We start from the raw sequence: 21,285 nt of genomic DNA on the forward strand, positions 1-21,285 counted from the left end.
TGATAAGGCCTCATTTTTCAAACAGAAAAAAATGAGTAAAATTTATAAAAAATAAGAGCTATGCCCCAAATGATAAATGAGCAAAAGATATGATCTATGTCCAAAGGATTATAAATTCATGCATATCCTTTGACCTAACAAAACCACTATTAGTGTGAATACCAAAAGAGATTCAAGAAAAAAAAGAAAAAGACCTATAAGTACAAAAATATTTGTAGAAGCTCTCTTCTCAGAGCAAAAAATTAGAAACTGAGGTGATGCCCATCAATTGGGGAATGGCTGAACAAATTGTGATAGTGATTGTCATGTAATATTATTATTCTATGGGAAATGGTGAACAGAATGGTCTTGGGAAAAAAAAACAAAAACAAAAACAAAAAATCTGGAAAGTCTTCCAAAGTGAAATATGCTACACACAAAGTAATAGCAATATTTTGGAATGACCAGCTGTGAAAGAATTTGCTATACTTAGCAATACAATGATCCACACCTACTCTGAAGGATTTAGGATGAAAAATTCTATCCATACTTAGAGAAGAAACTGATTATATCTGAATAAATACAGATTGAAAAAGTTCTCTTTCTTTTTAAACTTTATTTTTCTTGATGATTTCTTTTATTAGGGCAGAAGAACTATATTTTCTTTCACAACATAACTTTTATGGAAATGTTTTGCATAACTTTACATGTCATTTCCTAACAGGGATTGGGCTAGGGATCTGGAAGAGAATTTGGAACTCAAAACACATGTAAACAATTGTAAACAAATGTAAAAAAATTATTTTAAATGTAATAGGTAGAAAATATTAAATAAATGAATTAAAAAAAAAATAACTGCACAGAGTAAAAGCCAATAATCTAATGTAAGTCCTATCAAAAAAGGATTTTTTGGTATTTCCTAACTCACAGGCAGATATAGAAAAATCAAATTAGAGATTAAAGTTTGACAATATCTTTTACAGAAATTAAGCAATGTAGAACACCAGTCCTGAAGTCAGGAGGACCTAAGTTCAAATCTGATTTCAGACACTTAACAATTCCTAATTGAATAACTCTAGGCAAGTCACTTAACCCCGAGTGCCTCAACAAAAAAAGAAATTAAGCAGTGATTGAGAACAATTTCTATAGAATTGCTTTATATCAAATATGTAGATTGGACAAAAATGAGTTAAATATATACTAGTAGTGGAAGAAACTAATTCATTTCGTTGACTATACCTATATTGTTCCTTATTGGCTTTAATTTCTTTTACTACTGATTTTTTCCTCAACCCATGAATTATATTTTTCTGGGAAGAAAAACCTTTACCCAACTTGTTAACTTGATATAAATCTATAACTAAGAAAAAAAAAATGTAAAAAAAATTGTCACCTTTTTCTGAAAGAGAAAAAATGAACTTAATTTACCTGTTCTTTAGCATATTTCTGCTGTTCTCTTCTTTTACGCTCTTCCTCATCTACTTTGCTAATAACAATATATCGCTCTTTCTAGGGAAAAAAAAACCCCACCAAGTTACAAATAAAATATTTGGAAAGCAACTTAAACCCAGAAAATTTAAAAATCTGATCATATGGGAAGCAGGCATCAATTTTATCATTATTTGTCATGAATCAAACTAAGCGTTCTACAGTGATATATTACCATCTTAAATTTTGGTCAGCATTTTCATACAAATATTTCCCCAAGTTTTTTAATTCAACTAAATTGATTATAGTCTTAAAAAGGCAAAGCCATTATTAGCATAAAATGCTGCACTTAAGGAATTAATTGCATTTAAATATTTTTGGTTACTATTTCTTTGATGTCTGAATTTTTTTAAAGTAATTCTTTGAAAAACTTCTATTTCTGGCTATTTGTGGGGGAGAAAATGTAACATTTATGATATATTATAAAACATAACAACTAAACATTTTATTAATATTCACTTATCTGAAAATTTATACATTTTAAGTTTTTATAGAACAACAAATCTGAGAGCTCATCTTGGATGAGTTAAATTTGGTTATACATATTTTATCTATAGCTAGAAAGGAGTTTGGTAATCTAATGTAACCCTCTCATTTTTATAGTCGAGGAAAATGAAATCTAGAGAAATGAAATATTATGCCCAAAATCACACAAACAGTAATTAGCAAAACCAGAATTCAAATCCAGCCCTCTCTGACTAAAAATCCAGAGCTTTTTCTACTGCACCAGACTTCTTCTCAAGTACTTTTGCATTCATTACTTAAAAAAAACAAAAAAAACAAACAAAAACCAACTGACTTTTAAGCAGTGTTTTAATGTAATAGTCTGAGGTTTTCAGAAAAATGTTACATTAGAATTAATCGCTTCAGTAATGTTCCTGATACTTCAGTAACATTTTGGAAGCAACTCCATTTACAAGCTATCCAACTCTGATGTATAGAATCACAGAATCTTATAGTCAAAAGGTACTCTAAAGTTACCCACTGTATTCCATCTGCATCTGAATTTGGTGATATACTTATAATGTCCATGTCTCCATATGACAATCATATAAAAATGTGAAGACAGAAATCAAGAGTGACTTCCTTAATTCTCTCTTCTCCAGACTAAATATTCCCAATCATTTCAACTCATTCTCTATAAAACAGTTTTAAGCTCTTCTATCACTTGATTCCCTTCTTCTGGGCATATTCAAACATGTCAATAGTATCCTTCTTAAAATATGACACCCAGAACCTAATGCAATTTGCATTATTACCAATTCTGTTATAACCATTCATTTACCCTTGTTTTAAGTTATTAATGTAACCTTATCAAGATACCATTAGGTTTTTTTATGGCCACAACAGTGCTGATTGATAATGAATTTGCAGTCCACTAAAATCTATTTCTTTTTAAAGAGTTGATCATCTCACACCTTTATTATCCATTATCTATAGCATACCATAGTAGAAGCTGGTCAAAATATAATGGTTATACAATAATAATAACCTGAGCTTCAACGTCTACCAAGTGAATAACACATTACCGCATTTTTTTTCCTTTTTCTTTTTTTCTTTCATTCTTACTCTCCTTACCTTCTACTACCTTGTATTTATGAAGTTGATCCTTTTACATTTATTCCTACTAAATGCAGTTTTAATATTTTCACATTCATTCATATCTCTCAAGATCTTGAGATTACATTTTGTCATCCCACACAAAAGCCATCCTACTTTATTCATGTTGCCTACAAATCTGATAAACAGCGTTGCCTATGCCTCCATTCAAATCGATGAAGAAAAAACATACTGTCAAAGGAATGAAGCTTTTACTGTGATCTGCTAAAGACTTTTTTTCAGATGAGTAATGACCACACTTTGCTTCTGGTTATTCAACCAGTTCTGAACCTGCCCAACTATAAGATGATCTATCTATCAGCAATGATGCTGTAGAAGATTGTCAAATGGTTTTCAATTTACCAATCTGCATAAATGACAAAATCTAGCCTAAGATACATGGGTAGTTTGGTGACTATTGAGTGTCAGTATATTATTATATAAATTGGATATATATTAAATAGCAATCGGTTCATTTTTTGTGTTACCTTCTCTGTTTCTAAGGTCTCAACATGTATGCCTTTGGGATACCTAAAAAAGGAAAATGGATTATTAGTAAATGAGTAACTGGTACCCAACAATTAAAATCCCATGCTTAATACTAGAATAGCAAATGCCCATCTATATTTCAACCAAATAGAATGACTATCATTAAATATGAACCATACAACAACAGAGAAAGAATAAAATTTTATTAGCTCTGAAAAATGTTTAATAAAATTTTAGCTATGTTTTCTAATTAGTATTCCTGAATAAGATGCAAAATGTGTAAGAATTTACCGAAACTAAAAGGGAATTCTGTTTCATCTTGCTGTATTTATCATGTGGCACTATTATATACTCTTTGAAAAAAATCTTACATTTTCTTACTACGACATTTTTCAATTTCCAATTAGTTAAAACTTGTTTTCAAGCACAGAAGAAAGCAAGCACCTACTTTACCTAATTGTTCCTATTACTAAAAACTAACAGATCCTATTTAATTTGAAGGTTGCAAAGAAAAGCCCTTTATACTGAAGAATTTAACAATTTTCTCTGTTTGGGAAAATGTTTAAGCAATGACAGCTATATTTTATGTTAGTAAAATATTTTTTATCAGTCTTAATAAAACTATCTATTGCTGCAAAATATAAACAAGAAAGCAGGCTGAGCAAACTGGACAATGTCCCTACTCTTCCTAAATTAAGAGTGTGTGTGTGTGTGTGTGTGTGTGTATGTATATGTATGTATAAAATGTCAAATAAATTTCCAAATATCTAACAGTAAACTATAAAACTAAAACTATAATAAAAATTCTAAAGACAAACAGAAATGACTATAGCCTTTATCTTTCCATTAAGTTATATGACAAAAAAAGCACTCATCTGAGACATAAGTACACTATGCAACTTAATTATGATGATATTCCAAGCAGCAAGCTCTTAAACTGTGCCAAAACTCTTACAATAGCACAAATAAAAACCTTTTAGTCTCCAAAACAATGATAAAAACCAACAAGCATTTTAAAAGATTTTAATTACTGCTGGGATAACTGGAAATTAGTATGGCAGAAATTAGGCATGGACCCATACTTAACACCTTATAACAACATAAGATCAAAATGGGTCCATGATTTAGGCATAAAGAACAAGATTATAAATAAATTAGAAGAACATAGGATAGTCTCAGACTTGTGGAGGAGGAAGAAATTTGTGACCAAAGATGAACTAGAGACCATTATTGATCACAAAATAGAAAATTTTGATTACATCAAATTAAAAAGCCTTTGTACAAACAAAACTAATGCAAACAAGATTAGAAGGGAAGCAACAAACTTTAACTTCACAGTTAAAGGTTCTGATAAAGGCCTCATTTCCAAAATATATAGAGAATTGACTCTAATTTATAAGAAATCAAGCCATTCTCCAATTGATAAGTGGTCAAAGGATATGAACAGACAATTTTCAGATTATGAAATTGAAACTATTACCACTCATATGAAAGAGTGTTCCAAATCACTATTGATCAGAGAAATGCAAATTAAGACAACTCTGAGAGACACCACTACACACCTGTCAGATTGGCTAAGATGAAAGGAAAAAATAATGTTGAATGTTGGAGGGGATGCAGGAAAACTAGGACACCAATGCATTGTTGGTGGAGTTGTGAACGAATCCAGCCATTCTGGAGAGCAATCTGGAATTATGTCCAAAAAGTTATCAAACTGTGCATACCCTTTGATCCAGCAGTGCTACTACTGGGCTTATACCCCAAAGAGATACTAAAGAAGGGAAAGGGACCTGTATGTGCCAAAATGTTTGTGGCAGCCCTGTTTGTAGTGGCTAAAAAGGATGAAAATTGTCATAGTAAGAAAATGTAAGATTTTTTTCAAAGAGTACATAATAGTGCCACATGATAAATACAGCAAGATGAAACAGAATTCCCTTTTAGTTTAGGTAAATTCTTACATATTTTGCATCTTACTCAGGAATACTAATTAGAAAATATAGCTAAAAATTTATTAAACATTTTTCAGAGCTAATAAAATTTTATTCTTTCTCTGTTGTTGTATGGGTCATATTTAATTATAGTGGAAAAGGAATGGATGCCCATCAATTGGAGAATGGTTGGGTACATTGTGGTATATGAATGTTATGGAATATTATTGTAAGAAATGACCAGCAGGATGAATAGAGAGAGGCTTGGAGAGACTGATGCTAAGTGAAATGAGCAGAACCAGGAGATCATTATATACTTCAACAACGATATTGTATGAGGATGTATTCTGATAGAAATGGATTTCTTCGACAAAGAGAAGATCTAACTCAGTTTCAATTGATCTGTGATGGACAGAAGCAGCCATATGCAAAGAAAGAACACGGGGAAATGAATGTAAACTGCTTGCATTTTTGTTTTTCTTCCTGGGTTATTTCTTTTCTACCTTCTGAATCTAATTCTCCCTGTGCAACAAGAGAACTGTTCTGCACACATATATTATATCTAGGATATACTGCGACATATTTAACATGTATAGAACTGCTTGCCATCTAGGGGAGGGGATGGAGGGAGAGAGGGCAAAAATCGGAACAGAAGTGAATGCAAGGGATAATGTAAAAAATTACCCTGGCATGGGTTCTGTCAATAAAAAGTTATTATAATAATAATTTTAAAAATAGAAATTTAAAAAAAAATTTTAACTTCCAATCAAGATTTTTCTCCAAATAATTATTACCGAATGTAGATTTAATTTTAAAAGAACATTTGTATACTAGTTTATAAAAGAAGTAGTAACTTTAAATACAATCTTTATTTCAAGTCCATATCCTCTAAAGTACTGCTTGGGAGCTATTGCTTTGGATGATTTGACAAAATAGCAGAAATTCAAAAATAAACCTAAAGTTAAGAGATTATATATATATATATATATATATATATATATATAAAACCTTTAAAACTTAGTCCCTTCCAGAGAGTTCCCAGGGGAAGTTAATATAAAATGAACACTTACTTCCAGCTCAAAGTCTGATAAATTAATTTCCTTTGAAACCTACAAAAACAGAATAAAATCACCATTAATACATTCTGAGAAAATTAACTGGTCAAACAGCAATTAGAGAAACTATTTCTGTAGTTCTGAAAAATGTTCCTTTTAGCTACTGTATAAAGAGCACCTAAGCAGCACACAAATCTTCAACACTCATATAGGAGGTTAAAAAAAAAAAAAAAAAAAAAAACTATTAAGTGAAAAGTGAAGGCATTTATTTCTGCACAAAGCATCTACCATAGAACAAAAAAGGACTTTAAAATTTACCTAATAACCTGTCCTTTTACATATTAAAACATGGAAGGTCATATAGGTGAAGCAACTTGCTTGAGGTGACAAAAGTACAGTAAATGTTATTTATCCCTAGGTCTCTTGATTCTAAAGTTAATACATTTCCACTATTATCATACTTTCTACATTCTTCACATACTTAACACAAAGTTAGAGGTTAGATATATGTGAAGGTGCACCATAACTTTAGCGTGAACAAGAATTCATGCATCCAAAAGAAAGATGCTTGACCACTGAAAGATAAGGTAAATATTTACTTGGTGTCTCAATTGGGTCAATAAGCAATCTATTCTTACTCCATCGACACTAACATTGTCCTCAAACTCCAGCAACATCCTATGGTAAAGAGACTATTTATAGAGTGGATTTAATCAAAGCAGACTCAGTATCATATCTCATTATTTAATTTTCTTTCCCCCAAAAAAGGACATAATGCTATTTTAAAAGAGAGCAACTAACCCTGTGCATGGTTCTAAATCCAAGTTCTTGTTTTCTTCATTTTGTATCAAATCTTCTATTTTCTCTCTGGTGAAATGGAATAAGATCAAGAATATCATATTTATGCTCAAAAAGTTATCAAACTGTGCATACCCTTTGATCCAGCAGTGTTACTATTGGGCTTATATCCCAAAGAGATCATAAAGAAGGGAAAGGGACCTGTATGTGCACGAATGTTTATAGCAGCCCTCTTTGTAGTGGCTAGAAACTGGAAACTGAGTGGATGCCCATCAGTTGGAGAATGGCTGAATAAATTGTGGTATATGAATATTATGGAATATTATTGTTCTGTAAGAAATGACCAACAGGATGATTTCAGAAAAGCCTGGAGAGACTTACACGAACTGATTCTGAGTGAAACGAGCAGGGCCAAGAGATCATTATATACTTCAACAACAATACTATATGATGACCAGTTCTGATGGACCTGGCCATCCTCAGCAATGAGATCAACCAAATCATTTCCAATGGAACAGTAATGAACTGAACCAGCTACACCCAGAGAAAGAACTCTGGGAGATAACTAAAAACCATTACATTGAATTCCCAATCCTATATTTTTGCCCACCTGCATTTTTGATTTCCTTCACAAGCTAATTGTACAATATTTCAGCATCTGATCCTTTTTGTACAGCAAAATAACGGTTTGGTCATGTATACTTATTGTGTATCTAATTTATATTTTAATATATTTAACATCTACTGGTCATCCTGCCATCTGGGGGAGGGGGTGGGGAGTAAGAGGTGAAAAATTGGAACAAGAGGTTTGGCAATTGTTAATGCTGTAAAATTACCCATACATATAACCTGTAAATAAAAGGCTATTAACAAAATATATATTTCATATTTATAAAATTAGTGAGATTCTCTAACATTACATTAAAATGCCTAAATAAACAATGTATTATCAAATAATAAACCTCTATGACTTCTTGCCTGACTGCATCCAAATGAGAAAGCCAAATGAGGCTTACTACTATATGCCTCAAGGTGAGGAACAGCGATGACCTAGAGCCACATTATGGCTGTGTCTTCATGCCAGTCAGGGTCGCACAGCCATGTGGCCCTCCTATTGCTTCTTCCCTTGTTGCATCTATTCATTCCTGAGATGAAAGAGTATTATAAATGGAACCAACCATGCTGTGATCTTGTGAACTTCAAAAGGTCAGAAAAGTTAAGAGGCCCAGGAGCTATAGTCAATGCCAAAACTTAAAACAGCTGCACCCAAACAATCAGCACAGCCCTGAAGAGCAACTGTGTCCTGACCCAGGCACAGAATGATCCACCAGCCAAGATGCTGGACTCTATACAACAAGGGATCAACTGTCCATCAGCTTTGCCATATTTAGAAATGAATTTGATAGGGAGGATGTTCTATAGAAAATGGTGTTAAGCCGAGTCCACTCTCCCCAGGAACTGAGGTAGTATAAAGGAAAGTGTGCCTCTAGATGTTGAGGGAAAAGCTTGTGCTTCTATTCTTGCTCTAATTGCTCAGTAAGTATCCCTTTTGATTGATGCTAACTGGTTAAAAGACCCTGAAATCACTGATAGCTGATATTCTAGAGAACACACTAGAATGTGGGTTTTAGACAACAGCATTAGAGAACCTTATATCCCCAAGAGTACCCCTAGGAACACCTCATGCTCAAGGACGTGACTCATCAGTGTGAATGAGTCAGAATAAGGATCCCCAAAGTTTAAATGATATGGAGCGTGACTCATCAGTGTGAATGAGAGTCAGAATAAGGATCCCCAAAGTTTAAATGGTATGTATTTTATTAATAAAAAGAAGTGCATGTGATAGAATTATAAGCAACAATTATTCAAAGTACTAGGCTTTCCCAATGCAATGGATGTTTTCTTACTTTTAAGTTTTATAAAAACAGAAAACTTTCCACAGCAGAGTCTTAAACAAGTGTTCAATAAATTTGTTTTTCAATTAATAAAGAAGATGCATTTCAGTGATAAACATTCTCATCAAAAACAACTCTTGTCAAAAAGCAGACACAATACAAAGAATTCCAGAATATGGTAGAAGGCTGTGGCTCCTTCTTCAATAATGAAGTCAGTACCCTAATTTCTCTTAGGATGACATTAGGAGGTTGATACAGTTACAGTCCTGAATGGTAATTGAACCCTGACTTTTAGGCAATTTCAGTCCTGATGTATGACTTTCTTTTCAGCTGAGCCTGGACACATACAAAGCACCCTAAAACAATACTATGACCTCTATTTTATTTCTAACCATTAAAGAATCCATTGCTGAAGAGCTTGGAACTTTCCCATATACCTTCATTCCCAAAGCCTTTCCTAAACTAAAAATATCAGTATATAAATCAAAATCTTTCATTTTCAAAATTCAGCCCAAGAGCACAGTTAAAATAAAGTAGTGAAAGAGACAAACACTTATATTTTCACCAGTTTGTTTTCTTATATATTTTTATAGCTGTCCAGACACTTTTCTATAAGATCTCTACTCCTTAAATAAAAAAGCTGATGTCGATATATATTGCAAAAAAATGTAGTAAGAAAATCAAAATGCTACATATTTACTTTCTACCTCTTAATTCTAGACTATGTCATACAAATATTTATTTGGGGTTGAACTGTGGCAATGTTAAAACTACTTGTTATTAAAAAACACAGATATTTAAGACTAGGTATAGTATTAAAAGACTCACTAGATTCAAATTCTAGCACAGCACTAAAATATTTTTACAAGTAATCAATTAGGTATTTTGATATATACACTAAGATTCAAGAATAAATATATTTTATAAAAGATTAAAACTTCTAAGAAAGATCAAATTCAAAAACCACAGATTAAAACTATAAAAACCCTCATTTATTTTTATCTTTATTTGTATTTTCTCCTCTAAAAATGTAGCTATATTCTAACCTTTCCACAAACTACTCACTCATTCTTCTCTAATTTTTTAAAACTAAAAAATAGAAGACAAAGTTTAATATAAATCTTTCTCTGTCCTTAATATTCTTGGCAAATGAACACATGTATCATTCTGATAGACATGAAAACTGCTAACAGTCAATATGAAAGCTTGTTTGCCAAATAAAAGGTTTTTACTATGAGGACTGTTATATAAGATTAATGTATTTAAATGACATCATATAAATTTATTTATAATATATTATATACATATTTGAATATACCATAATTCAAACTGACTCAAAACAAGAAGTCTATGGCCATTCACAGACACACAAAAAAACCTAATGTAATAGAATATAACCAAAGTATCTTTTATTCCTGCACCAACACTACTATAAAAATCATTACACTATATTAGTGAATGTACTTTTTATTTATTGGTATAATAACTTACACCACTTTTTCAATAAATTTTTTCTGATCCTCAGGAATAACTACAGGACACTTTGAAGCATTAGGAGATACATAGGACAAAGCTCCAGCACCATTGGATTGTGATCGTTTTTCATCATATTGCTCCCGCAACTGTCTTTCTTCTTCCTGATTTAAATATGGGATTCCTTTAAAAAAAAAAAAAAAAAACACATTTATTAGTAGTCATAAAATTTGAATATATAATTTTTAATAAATAAGATTATGACAACTCAGCAAAGATTTACAATTAGGCACAAAAATCAACATAAAAGACAATCATATTTGATAGAACAAGTAAGAAAAAGGTTTCAACATGTTAGATCTTGAATATTCAAACAAATATTGTCCTCCAAGAGTCATCTTAAAAGATAACAAATCTTTTCCAACCAAGCTGCCATTGCTCCAAAACTTTTTTGTAATACCTCTTCTGCAACTGTCTTGAGAATCAATTTGTGGCCATTCATAGACACACAAAAATCCATTTTCTTATTAGACTACTCATTTTGAACAAAATACAGAATTGTCAAATTTACTCCTCTACCTTAATATGTAGGCGATTCCCGATGACTCGTGGCTATTTTCAAAAATTAACATCTTCAATGAACCAAGATTTGTCAAGATTGAGTGCAGTCAAAATAAACATAATCTTTGTTCTCAAGAAAGATGCAAAAAGAATTCCAAAAATACACTGAGCAATGGTAGCATAGTTAGAATGGCAGCAGTGAATGATTACCTTAAAAACACAAGAGTTACTTGGATATTTATATAGAATACATTTGACTCAAAAACAGAAAAAAACATGAATTGTGTCACCAATGCATTTGTTTATCAATCAAAAAACCTTTATTGGGCATCTCTTATATCCTTACAGCTTTTGGGTATTCAATAGGTTCTTAAATGCTTACTTAAAGGATGAATCCTAAGAGCCTTAGCACTGGTGGCAAATATTTAGAACAGGACAAGATATATGAAAAATAGTAAGTAAGCCAAATATTCAGTTGTACATAAAACAGACTCTTAAGTCCTAACGGCTATACCTCAAAAAAAGAAAATCAATATATATTTGTAAGCAATGATCAAAACTAAGTTGCAAAGAAGGTATTGGTCTGCATAGGCAGAAACTACAGATCTAATCCTATCTCTATATAATCTCTAATCAACGAGTAAAACATAATAAAATGTGTATGTGTGTATATGTAATTAAATGTAAACATATATATAAGCAATAATCATATTAAATAAATTATTTTAAAAAGAGAAAAAATAGAACCATCAAGTAATACAGTAACTACTCAGTGGTGAAATACTAAAGTAAACATGCCCTTCTCCATTAAAAAAAAATAAAAGTAATTATTTGGCTATCACATTGCTTCACTCCAGGAATATAATGAAGCACAGAAATGTCTCTAATTCAGTTTGGTAATATTTTATAGCATAAATTTTCTCATTAACTGACAACATTTTGTTGCAAGTTTTACTCTTTATAAAAGGCTCCCACATTCTAAGAGTTCCTATAATCAGTTTCATATTATACCTTAAAAATTCTCTCTGGTCAGATATGAGGAAGGAAGGAAATATACATGAATTGTGTACCATGTTACAGACACTGTGCTAAGGGCTTTATAAATATTATCTCATCTAATCCTCATAACAACCTTGGGAGGTAGATGCTAATAGTCTCATTTTACAATAGAGGAAATTGAGGCATTCAAAAGTTAAGTGATTTGCCCACACAGCTATCTGAGGCCAAATTTGAATTAAGTACTTCCTGACTCCAGGGCCATGTGTCTACCATGCCACAAAGCTACCTACCTAGCTCATTATTCTATGTGACTAGCAACAGGAATCAAATTTTAAAAAAGAAATTAATGGGAAATGGTATTTTATTATAATTTCATTTCTAGACAATTTGGATAGAATACATTTATTGTCTTAATCATGTTAGATAATTCTTCATAGACTGGAAGGAAAATAAAGAGGCATGACAGGGATTCATGGGTTAACCAAGCAGTATATTAGAAATAGTTTATTTTTCTGCCTACATTAACCCATGAAAGCTGAAAATGCTTCAAGCATGATTCATGGTTAGCCTAGAAGAAAAGACATTAGTAACTGGAAAAAAATAAATACCACATTTTCAGGGAATCACATCACTTACTGAGGTCATTTGTTTCTCCCAAAATTCTCTGACACTTACATTCAAAAATTAAGTGTCTACTGTATATAAGGTCATATGCTAAACCTTATTTAGAAGAGAAATACAAAATAATAAAAAAAAATTTTTTCAAAAGAGAGAGAGTAACTAATAGCTGAAAGGGGATTAGAAAAGGTTTCATGTCTAAGAAATAAAGGCCCATCTTTTTATTAAAGACAATATTGTGATGAAGTTCTGAGGGACTCTGCCAAAAAAAAAAAAAAAAAAAAAAAAAAAAAGAACAAGGGGATCAAGAAGGGTCTTATTTAGATTTTAACAGCCAAGCAACTGAACTTGAAAGCTAGGAATCCTATCAATCACAGATGAAGAGACAGTACATTTCAGGAAATGGAATACTATGTACAGAACTAACTAGTAGACCAATCTAAGGATCTAAGGCTTATTACCATGAAGAATGAAACCTATCCAAGTCTATTTATTCTGAACTAATCTTGTACATCTCCAAAATCTACTACAATGGGGTTCATCTAACAGCTAGGAGCATTCTTCTCATTCTTTTAACATTGAATAAATACCAATAGATCATAAGGTATATTCATTAATTATCTCTAACTCTCAATATATGATTGACCCATCTTTTTTCCAGACATACATTTCCCTCAGATAATATGCACAAAATTGCAATTAAACTACATCTAGATCCATGCCCCACTAAGTTCAAAAGGTTTTGATGGCAAGTAAAAAACTAAACTTACCATTGCGAAAAACTTTATTAAAATCAAATCCTTGGTTTGCCAGAAAGTCTATGCTCGAGCTCTATCAAAAAGAGAAAATGGAACAAATGTGTTAATAGTGAAATGAGTAAAAGCCATGTGTTCTCTAAAACTATTTCTAGGAGCAGAGAAGAAATTCATCTAGGGTAGAAAGTATACAAAAAGTCAAAATAAATATTTTGTTATACAAAATAATTATTGTGGCCTGATCTGGGACTGAGTTCAAGATCAACTCTGGACATTGCTGTGTTGCACATCAAATATGTAACTCTGGATCTACCTATTTATAAAAACTTTTATGCCTATTTTTATATACCAAATTTATATATAAAATATACATTTTATATACCAAGAAATCATTTCACTATTAATTTGTATCATTAATGATAATTCTGATTTTCATCTCTCGCAAACAAAATTCTTCCAAGGTTTCAGGAAAATATCTACTATGTAAGTGAAGATATACAACATTTACACCACATACAAAAAAGGTAGAAAAAAGTTTATAGCTGGTATACTGGCACAATGGCAAAAGTATGACAACCTAACACTATGTCTAACAAGGAAAAATATTCAGCTGATACTATATTCCACCAAGCTGATTATACAAACGTACTTTTGTAAAGTAAACAATAGCCCTTGAAGAAAAAAAAATCATAAACCTAAATTTTTTTTCCAAAAAAAAAATATATATATACACACACTCTGCAGTTTCCCAGAATTTTGTAACAAAGTAATATCAGAATCACTTTTTATTTTTATTTTCTTCCAGTTCTATGATCAAGATTCATTCTCTTTTACTAAGGAAAGAATCCTGCTTTCTTTTTTTCTAAGGAATACTCTCATAATTCAATATTTCACTACATCTATAATGGACTAAATACATGATCAATCCAATCCAATATGAACCCTTCCACAATGGCACTAAAGGATATATTGATGGATATGGTTGTCCTCCAGACATTAACTTGAAAATTTAAAGACATTCTAGCCTTCTCTTAGCCAACTATGATTACATCATTTATAAAATGATCTAATTTTTTCCTAAAGTTATATAGCATTAATCTCTACTACCTCTTAGAACTGTTAATTTTGCAATATTTTACTTATCTTACTAGTGACTTTTCTGTTGACTAATAATACTTTATTTCATTTGTGCTAAATTTAGCACTTTCAAGATTCAAAGAGTTCCTAATAATGTTATTCAGTATACAAATATGAATTTATTCAACTCCTGTTTTTTTAAATTTATGAAATCTTAATGATATTGAGTGGGTTGCAGCTAAAGGAGAAGAGTAGGAAGAAATAGTACAGCCCAATCCCCACATAACTATACCAAGAGTAAGAATTTCCAGAGTAGAAAAATAAAAATAAAAAACAAATTATGTTTCCTGGCCTCTTTTCTGCCCAAGACATCAAATTTGACCTACAGGTAAATGATTAGTAACTGTAGAACAAGGGTTAGGCAGGATCAAAGATTCAAAGATCAGAAGACTGAGCTAGGACAAAAACCCATGGACACTCTAAGTTGATCACAGATTCCTCTCTGAACTCATGCCCAATAACTCAGGGCAAAAGCACACACTTATTGCCTAGAGCTCCTAGGTAGGCCAGCAGCTCAGAGACCATTTAGGACTATACAGAAGATCATCTAGTTCAATCCTATCATACTGCAAAGAGATAACACATTAGCAGATCTCACTTTCAATCTAGCTTCTGCTATTTACTACAAGACTCTGCATCTATAAAATGAGAGACTAAATTATCTCCAAGTTTTTGTTCAAGCACAATTCTGTGACAATAAAGAAGTGAAAGAAAGGAAAATTCAAATCACCTCATTTTGCTCCTTGTGAAAATCTAGCTTTAACAAAATGCTTTTGGAAAAGAAAGTTGAAATTAATGGTTTTTCTGGAGGAAAATCTAAACCACAGAGTGACACATGAATCTAAGAAGGATTATATAGGAATCCTTATAAGAGAGTGCTGGAAATTTCAAAGGGTTAACTTAATGAAAATCTGTAAGTCTAGTTCCTTCTAAGAAGAATTATTGTGTGGTATATGAATGTCATGGAACATTACTGTTCTGTAAGAAATGACCAGCAGGATGAATACAGAGAGGCTTGGAGAGACTGATGCTAAGTGAAATGAGCAGAACCAGGAGATCATTTATACTTCAACAACAATACTGTATGAGGATGTATTCTGATGGAAGTGGATTTTTTTGACAAAGAGAAGATCTAACTCAGTTTCAATTGATCAAGGATGGACAGAAGCAGCTACACCCAAAAAAAGAACACTAGGAAATGAATGTAAACTGCTTGCATTTTTGTTTTTCTTCCCAGGTTATTTATATCTTCTGAATCCAACTCTCCTTGAGCAACAAGAGAACTGTTTGGTTCTGCACACATATATTGTATCTAGGATATACTGTAACCTATTTAACATGTAGAGGACTGCTTGCCATCTGGGGGAGGGGTGGAAGAAGGGAGGGGAAAAATCGGAACGGAAGTGAGTGCAAGGGATAATATTGTAAAAAATTATCCTGGCATGGGTTCTGTCAATAAAAAGTTATAAAAAAAAAAAAAAGAAGAAGAAGAATTATTATGAGTGTTTTATGAATTTTCACTATCTATAGAAGAGTTAGAATGTCATGTATTTTTTATGTTTATGGGCTTCTTCTGAGGCTTTTTCATCTTCTACATTTTCTACAGGATGAAATAAATTTTAAAATATAATTAACAACTAACTATTCATGAGCTCAAATGATGGGAAAGCAATCGACAAAAACAACTTAATTTTGCTACTAACCTGACAAACAAATTTGACATCTGGTGAAGTTCTACTGAAGGGTTTTGGGAAAACATAAAAGTTAAATGACTTCATTATATACCTATGAAAATGAAAAATACAAGCAAATTGAGAGATGATATTATTCCACAAGAACAGAGTAAGTAATGCTTTAAAAAAAATAACCTACTTTGAATCTGTGCTGTCATACTTAAAAGTGCAAAGGCCAAACTGAAACAGCAAAAAGTCCATGGAATGCTAGAAAAGAAAATAACTTCTCAATCAGTATCAAAGGAGAATGCCATTTCTTTCACCCAAAGCAGTAATAGTTTCAACCAAGGAGAATTTCTAATCATTTAATTCCACCTTGGCAGAAAGTTTTTGGGACATCACATGAATGCTTTTAACTCAAATAGGACATTTATTTAACTAACTCTATCAGATATGCTCAATCTTTGTATCTTAAATATAATTTTTATATTTAGATAGCTACTTTATTTCAAAAAATCAAATTAGGCAAAAACCAATTTTAAAAAATAGAACCACACCTAAATTATTCTAAATCAAAAATATTAAAATTTTCATGAAATATGGTTGCATATTTTACAAGATACACATGATTCCTCTTCACTGCAATTCAGTGAGGGAAGAGATTGAAAAAGACAGAAAAAATATTTTTAACTAACTTGCCTTTTTAAGTTTGTGATACCTTTCTTCTGGGGTATCAAAACCATTGGTTAAAGCAGTAACTGAAGGTCCATCACTGATTCCTAAAATTCAGTAAATAAGAACTTTAATTTAGTTTTTTAATAATTTTTCAACATTAAATCCATCACATAGAAATTCAATGAGCAATCTATAGTAATGAAAAGAAAAAAATTTCAGAACAACACACAAAGCATTATCTTTGCATGTAATAAGTAAATAGAAATTCTTTTATCAAGGACAATTATTATTAACAATAATCATTATCACTTATAAACATTTAATCATCCGTCAATTTAAAGTCAATATATAAAAGTTCCACAATGGAATTCTGAAAAGGCAAACTTATTTTTAAAGATTTTTTTTTTTTATAGATTCATCTGATAGTCACATAAGTGTCTTTCAGAAGTTGAAATAGATATGGAAACATCAATATGCCATATAATTAGGAATTTAAAAATATTCTTAATAAATGCATTATTCATGTTGTCGACCTAGTCCTGGGTTCTAATCAATGCCAGTAGTGCATAAAATCATCTATATCTATTAAACTAAAAATGCTTTCAAATACAGAACCAGATAAAGACTTGGTTGTAGAAGGACCTGCCTTCTCGCCAACAGAAATTTGGTTTCCAAGTGATAAAAAAGTTTTCTATCCATATCAATCTTCATTTTATAGATTAGCTAAGTAACATCAATCAAAGATAGATTTTCTTATCTTTGAAAATGCTTTTGTTAACAATGACCAAAAAATTTACATGAAGCCAATACATCAAACATTTTGGCCAAAAATATGTTTAGTACCATCAACAGAAAATATTTTTAAGGAAAAAAATTTGTTAAGATCATCAATTTATGAACAAGTTGTCTCTCTGAGCTTTGAGAAGTTTATGGACAAACTGGATCAAAACACTTAGGTGTTTGCCAATTGATTTTCCAATCAATTAAATGACCCGTCAATCTGTGAACAAACTCAGGAGTCTGAATCAAAGGGAAAAAAATGATCAAAAATGTTTAATTAACTTATTTTTTTGTTCAAAAAAATAAAGAGTTGTAGATGCAAGGGTCCAGCATTACATGCCTAACTACTGGAATGTCAATATGTCTACAACTATATACCTATACATATATATACATACGTACACATACACACACAACTTCATTCTTATTTAAGTTGTCCTATTTCCCAATCAACAAAAAATGTCCTTAGGAACACCAAAGGGTACCGATTTATTTATATATATATATTACTTTACAGGGTAAGGCTCATTTGTGGTTCCTAAAATGATTCAAAACAATAACTAAACACTTCAAATACACCCATGGCAAAATGTTGCCCGAGGTTAATTCACTTGCCCTACCTTACCCAGTAGGGTGGGGAATAAGGATAGGAGATGCTACCAAAAGTGGCCAAGAACCACAGGTGATCCAACACCACGTCTCTAAATCATCTACAAGCAAGCTTTGGGAGAGGACACTATCAAACTCTGGACAGGATACCTGAAAACTCCCCATCGATTGCCAAGAAATCCGCCTCCTCAATGGCCTGGTACACTTTGTGAAGATTATTTTTAAAATCTGCAGAAAAACCAAGAAAAGGCTCAGAGGGGGGCCCAGGTTCAGCCCTCCAAATCTGAAGACCGGAGGCTCGGGGGAGGGAAAGGGGGGGAGGGCACGGGCAGGGGCGTCCCAAGCACTCGCAGACCCTAAGCTGCTACAGAGGAAGGGAAGCGGGAGGCTGGGGACAGGGGAGGAGGAGGGACAGCAGCAGCGGCGGCGGCGGCGGCGGCAGCATGGGGAGGAGGGAGCCCGGGCGGCGCACGGGCTAAAGGCTCTGCGGAGACGGCTCCGGGAGCCGAGAGCAGCAGTCAGACAGTCTCCAGGCCCGGCCCCAGAGGCCTGACGGAGGCCCGGGGGTCGGAGCCCGGGCCAGGGCTGGAGGGAGGGTGGGGAGAGGACATTGCGGAATCGGCAGCGAGGGCGGAAAGAGGCACGCACTGCTCCGGATCATCTCCATCCTGCAGCCTCGGCTTCACCCCACCCTCCCCCCCACCCCGGCGGCGTCGCAGCGACGGCGGCGGCGGCGGCGGCGGCAGCCGAGCCCTCCTCCCCCTAAACTGCACCGGGTGGCAGTGGCAGCGCGGCGGCAGCGGCGGCGAGGGCGGGGGCGCGCGCGGCGGAGACTTCCGGGAAGAGCGCGCACGGACGCGCGTCACGTGCAGATCCACGTCTCCCGAAGGGGTGGGCGGCGCCGCCTCGCTTCCTTTTCGGAGTTCCGCCCTCGGGGCGCCATCTCCTGACTTTGGCAGGGGGGGAAAGCTCCGGGCGGGATGTTGTCTGCGTGTTCCGATAGCGTGCTGTCGCGACACAGTGGTGCTCTCCAGCGCCAGCCTGCCGTTTAATTCGGCCTTCCGGCCCCCCACTGCAGGGCCGTCTTTCAGTGGCGGGGTCCCCCGGAGGAATGACCTGGGGCTGCGTAGAGGATCGCACCAGGTCGCAGCGGAGAGGAAAGCCTCTCCCTTCTCCTGTAGGGATATGAGCCCAGTGCTCCTGCTTATTGCCGCCTCGAGCTCCTGCTTATTGCCGCCTCGAGCTCCTGCTTATTGCCGCCTCGAGCTCCTGCTTATTGCCGCCTCTGCCTTCTTAGCTTCAAACTCTCCCTATCGATTGATTGCACCCTTACTACTTATAAGCATTCCCGAGGCTTCCCCATCCTAAAAACAAACCCCACACCCTGCATCTGATCCGTGCGGTCCTCTGCCACGCCTCCCTTTTTCGTCTTAAACTCCTTGAGAAGGTGAGCTACAAATAGAGGGCCCCACTTCCTATCATCTCTCTGTTTTCTTTCTCTAGTCTGGCTTCGGAGCTCATTCAATTGAAAATGCTCTCTCCGAAGTTATCTTTTATTTGCCAAATCTAACGAAAGTTCTTTTTTTCAATCTTCATCCTTGACCTCTCTGCAGTATTTGATCCTTTCTCTTTGGGTTTTCTTTATGTAGTTCTCTCCTGATTCTGCATCTACCTGTTTTCTTACGCTTTACCTGCTAATTTTGAATCCCCAAAGCCTAAACCCTTTTCTCCCTCTGTTATTTCACTTGTTCCCCAAATCTCTACTAAATCCAATTATCCTTTCTACAATAAGAATCTGAATGGTACTTGTACAACCCTAACATCATTGTCATCATCCAATCTAGTATCTTCAGTTGCTCATTTGTTACAATCAACATGTTTAAAACGAAACTTATTTTTTTCTCCAAACTTCCTTATTACTGTTGAAAGGACCACCATTATCCTGCCTGTTGGGTTGTCATCCCCCCACAAAATTATATACCACAATGGCATGCACAGAACCTCAAGTTCCACAGGAAATGTGCAGGGGAGTCAAAGGATCTGCGTTTAACCCAGTGGGTCACTATCTGTTAACCTGGGAAAGTCTCAGTTTGGGTCCTATTTGGGTCCTATAGTCACCCAAACTGGACCCTAATACATAGGAAGTAATAGGAAGGGGTTAGACCAGATGACCTCTAAAATGACTTCCAGCTCTGAATCCACGATTCTATGGAAAGGATTTCAAAAATAATCTACCTCATCTCCCACCTGAAAAATCCATTCTACAATATATGTAACATTCAACCCTCTGAAGCATATAATCAGCTTTTGGACAGTAGGAATTGTTACAGTTAGATGATTTAAAGCTACTTCTCTGCAACTTTTGTCATTTGTTCTTAATTGCCCTCTGAAGACTAAGTAGCACAAATTTAATCTCTCTTGTATGTGACAGATGTACATATATTCAAAAAATAAACATATATATGTCTATATGCACATAAAGTATCAAACTGAAAAGAGGTCCCATATTGATTTAGAAAACCACAAATTAACGTTACATATGTTATAATGTATTTTTATTTATTTTGTTAATCATTTCCCAGTATTTTAATCTAGTTCAGGTGCATTTTAATTTGGTCTCTTATGCCCCTTGAGTTTGACACTCTGACTGAAAACTATTAACATCTCTACCCTAAAAATCATTTTAGGAGATCATAGGAAGATGGCAGAATAAACCAGGAATTTATCTTGATTTTCCCAAATTCCCCTCCAAACAACTTAAAACAATGCCTCAG

The 21,285-nt window shown here is 33.9% G+C and overlaps 1 protein-coding gene across 2 annotated transcripts in view; it reads right to left on the reverse strand.

The window, feature by feature from the left end:
* PARN (poly(A)-specific ribonuclease) overlaps positions 1 to 19,312 on the reverse strand; it is a 152,381-nt gene extending 133,069 nt beyond the window's left edge. Inside the window, exons 1-11 of one of the 2 annotated variants that reach the window (XR_004230479.1) lie at positions 19,160 to 19,178; positions 18,662 to 18,739; positions 17,147 to 17,226; positions 16,647 to 16,714; positions 16,478 to 16,559; positions 13,653 to 13,713; positions 10,723 to 10,888; positions 7,340 to 7,405; positions 6,554 to 6,592; positions 3,555 to 3,597; positions 1,408 to 1,488 (exon numbers count right to left, since the gene is read on the reverse strand). Coding sequence is in view for 1 of the 2 variants with exons in the window: in XM_031944494.1 (XP_031800354.1) it covers positions 1,408 to 1,488; positions 3,555 to 3,597; positions 6,554 to 6,592; positions 7,340 to 7,405; positions 10,723 to 10,888; positions 13,653 to 13,713; positions 16,478 to 16,559; positions 16,647 to 16,714; positions 17,147 to 17,226; positions 18,662 to 18,739; positions 19,160 to 19,178 (783 nt within the window). In the remaining variant the exon portion in view is untranslated. Of the gene's footprint in view, positions 1 to 1,407; positions 1,489 to 3,554; positions 3,598 to 6,553; positions 6,593 to 7,339; positions 7,406 to 10,722; positions 10,889 to 13,652; positions 13,714 to 16,477; positions 16,560 to 16,646; positions 16,715 to 17,146; positions 17,227 to 18,661; positions 18,740 to 19,159 lie in introns of both variants that reach the window. The other variant, XM_031944494.1, reaches the window with a different exon arrangement.
* Positions 19,313 to 21,285: the final 1,973 nt, after the last annotated feature.

The sequence above is a fragment of the Sarcophilus harrisii genome, chromosome 1 (genome assembly GCF_902635505.1).
Source record: "Sarcophilus harrisii chromosome 1, mSarHar1.11, whole genome shotgun sequence".
In the NCBI taxonomy this organism is placed as follows: Eukaryota; Metazoa; Chordata; class Mammalia; order Dasyuromorphia; family Dasyuridae; genus Sarcophilus; species Sarcophilus harrisii.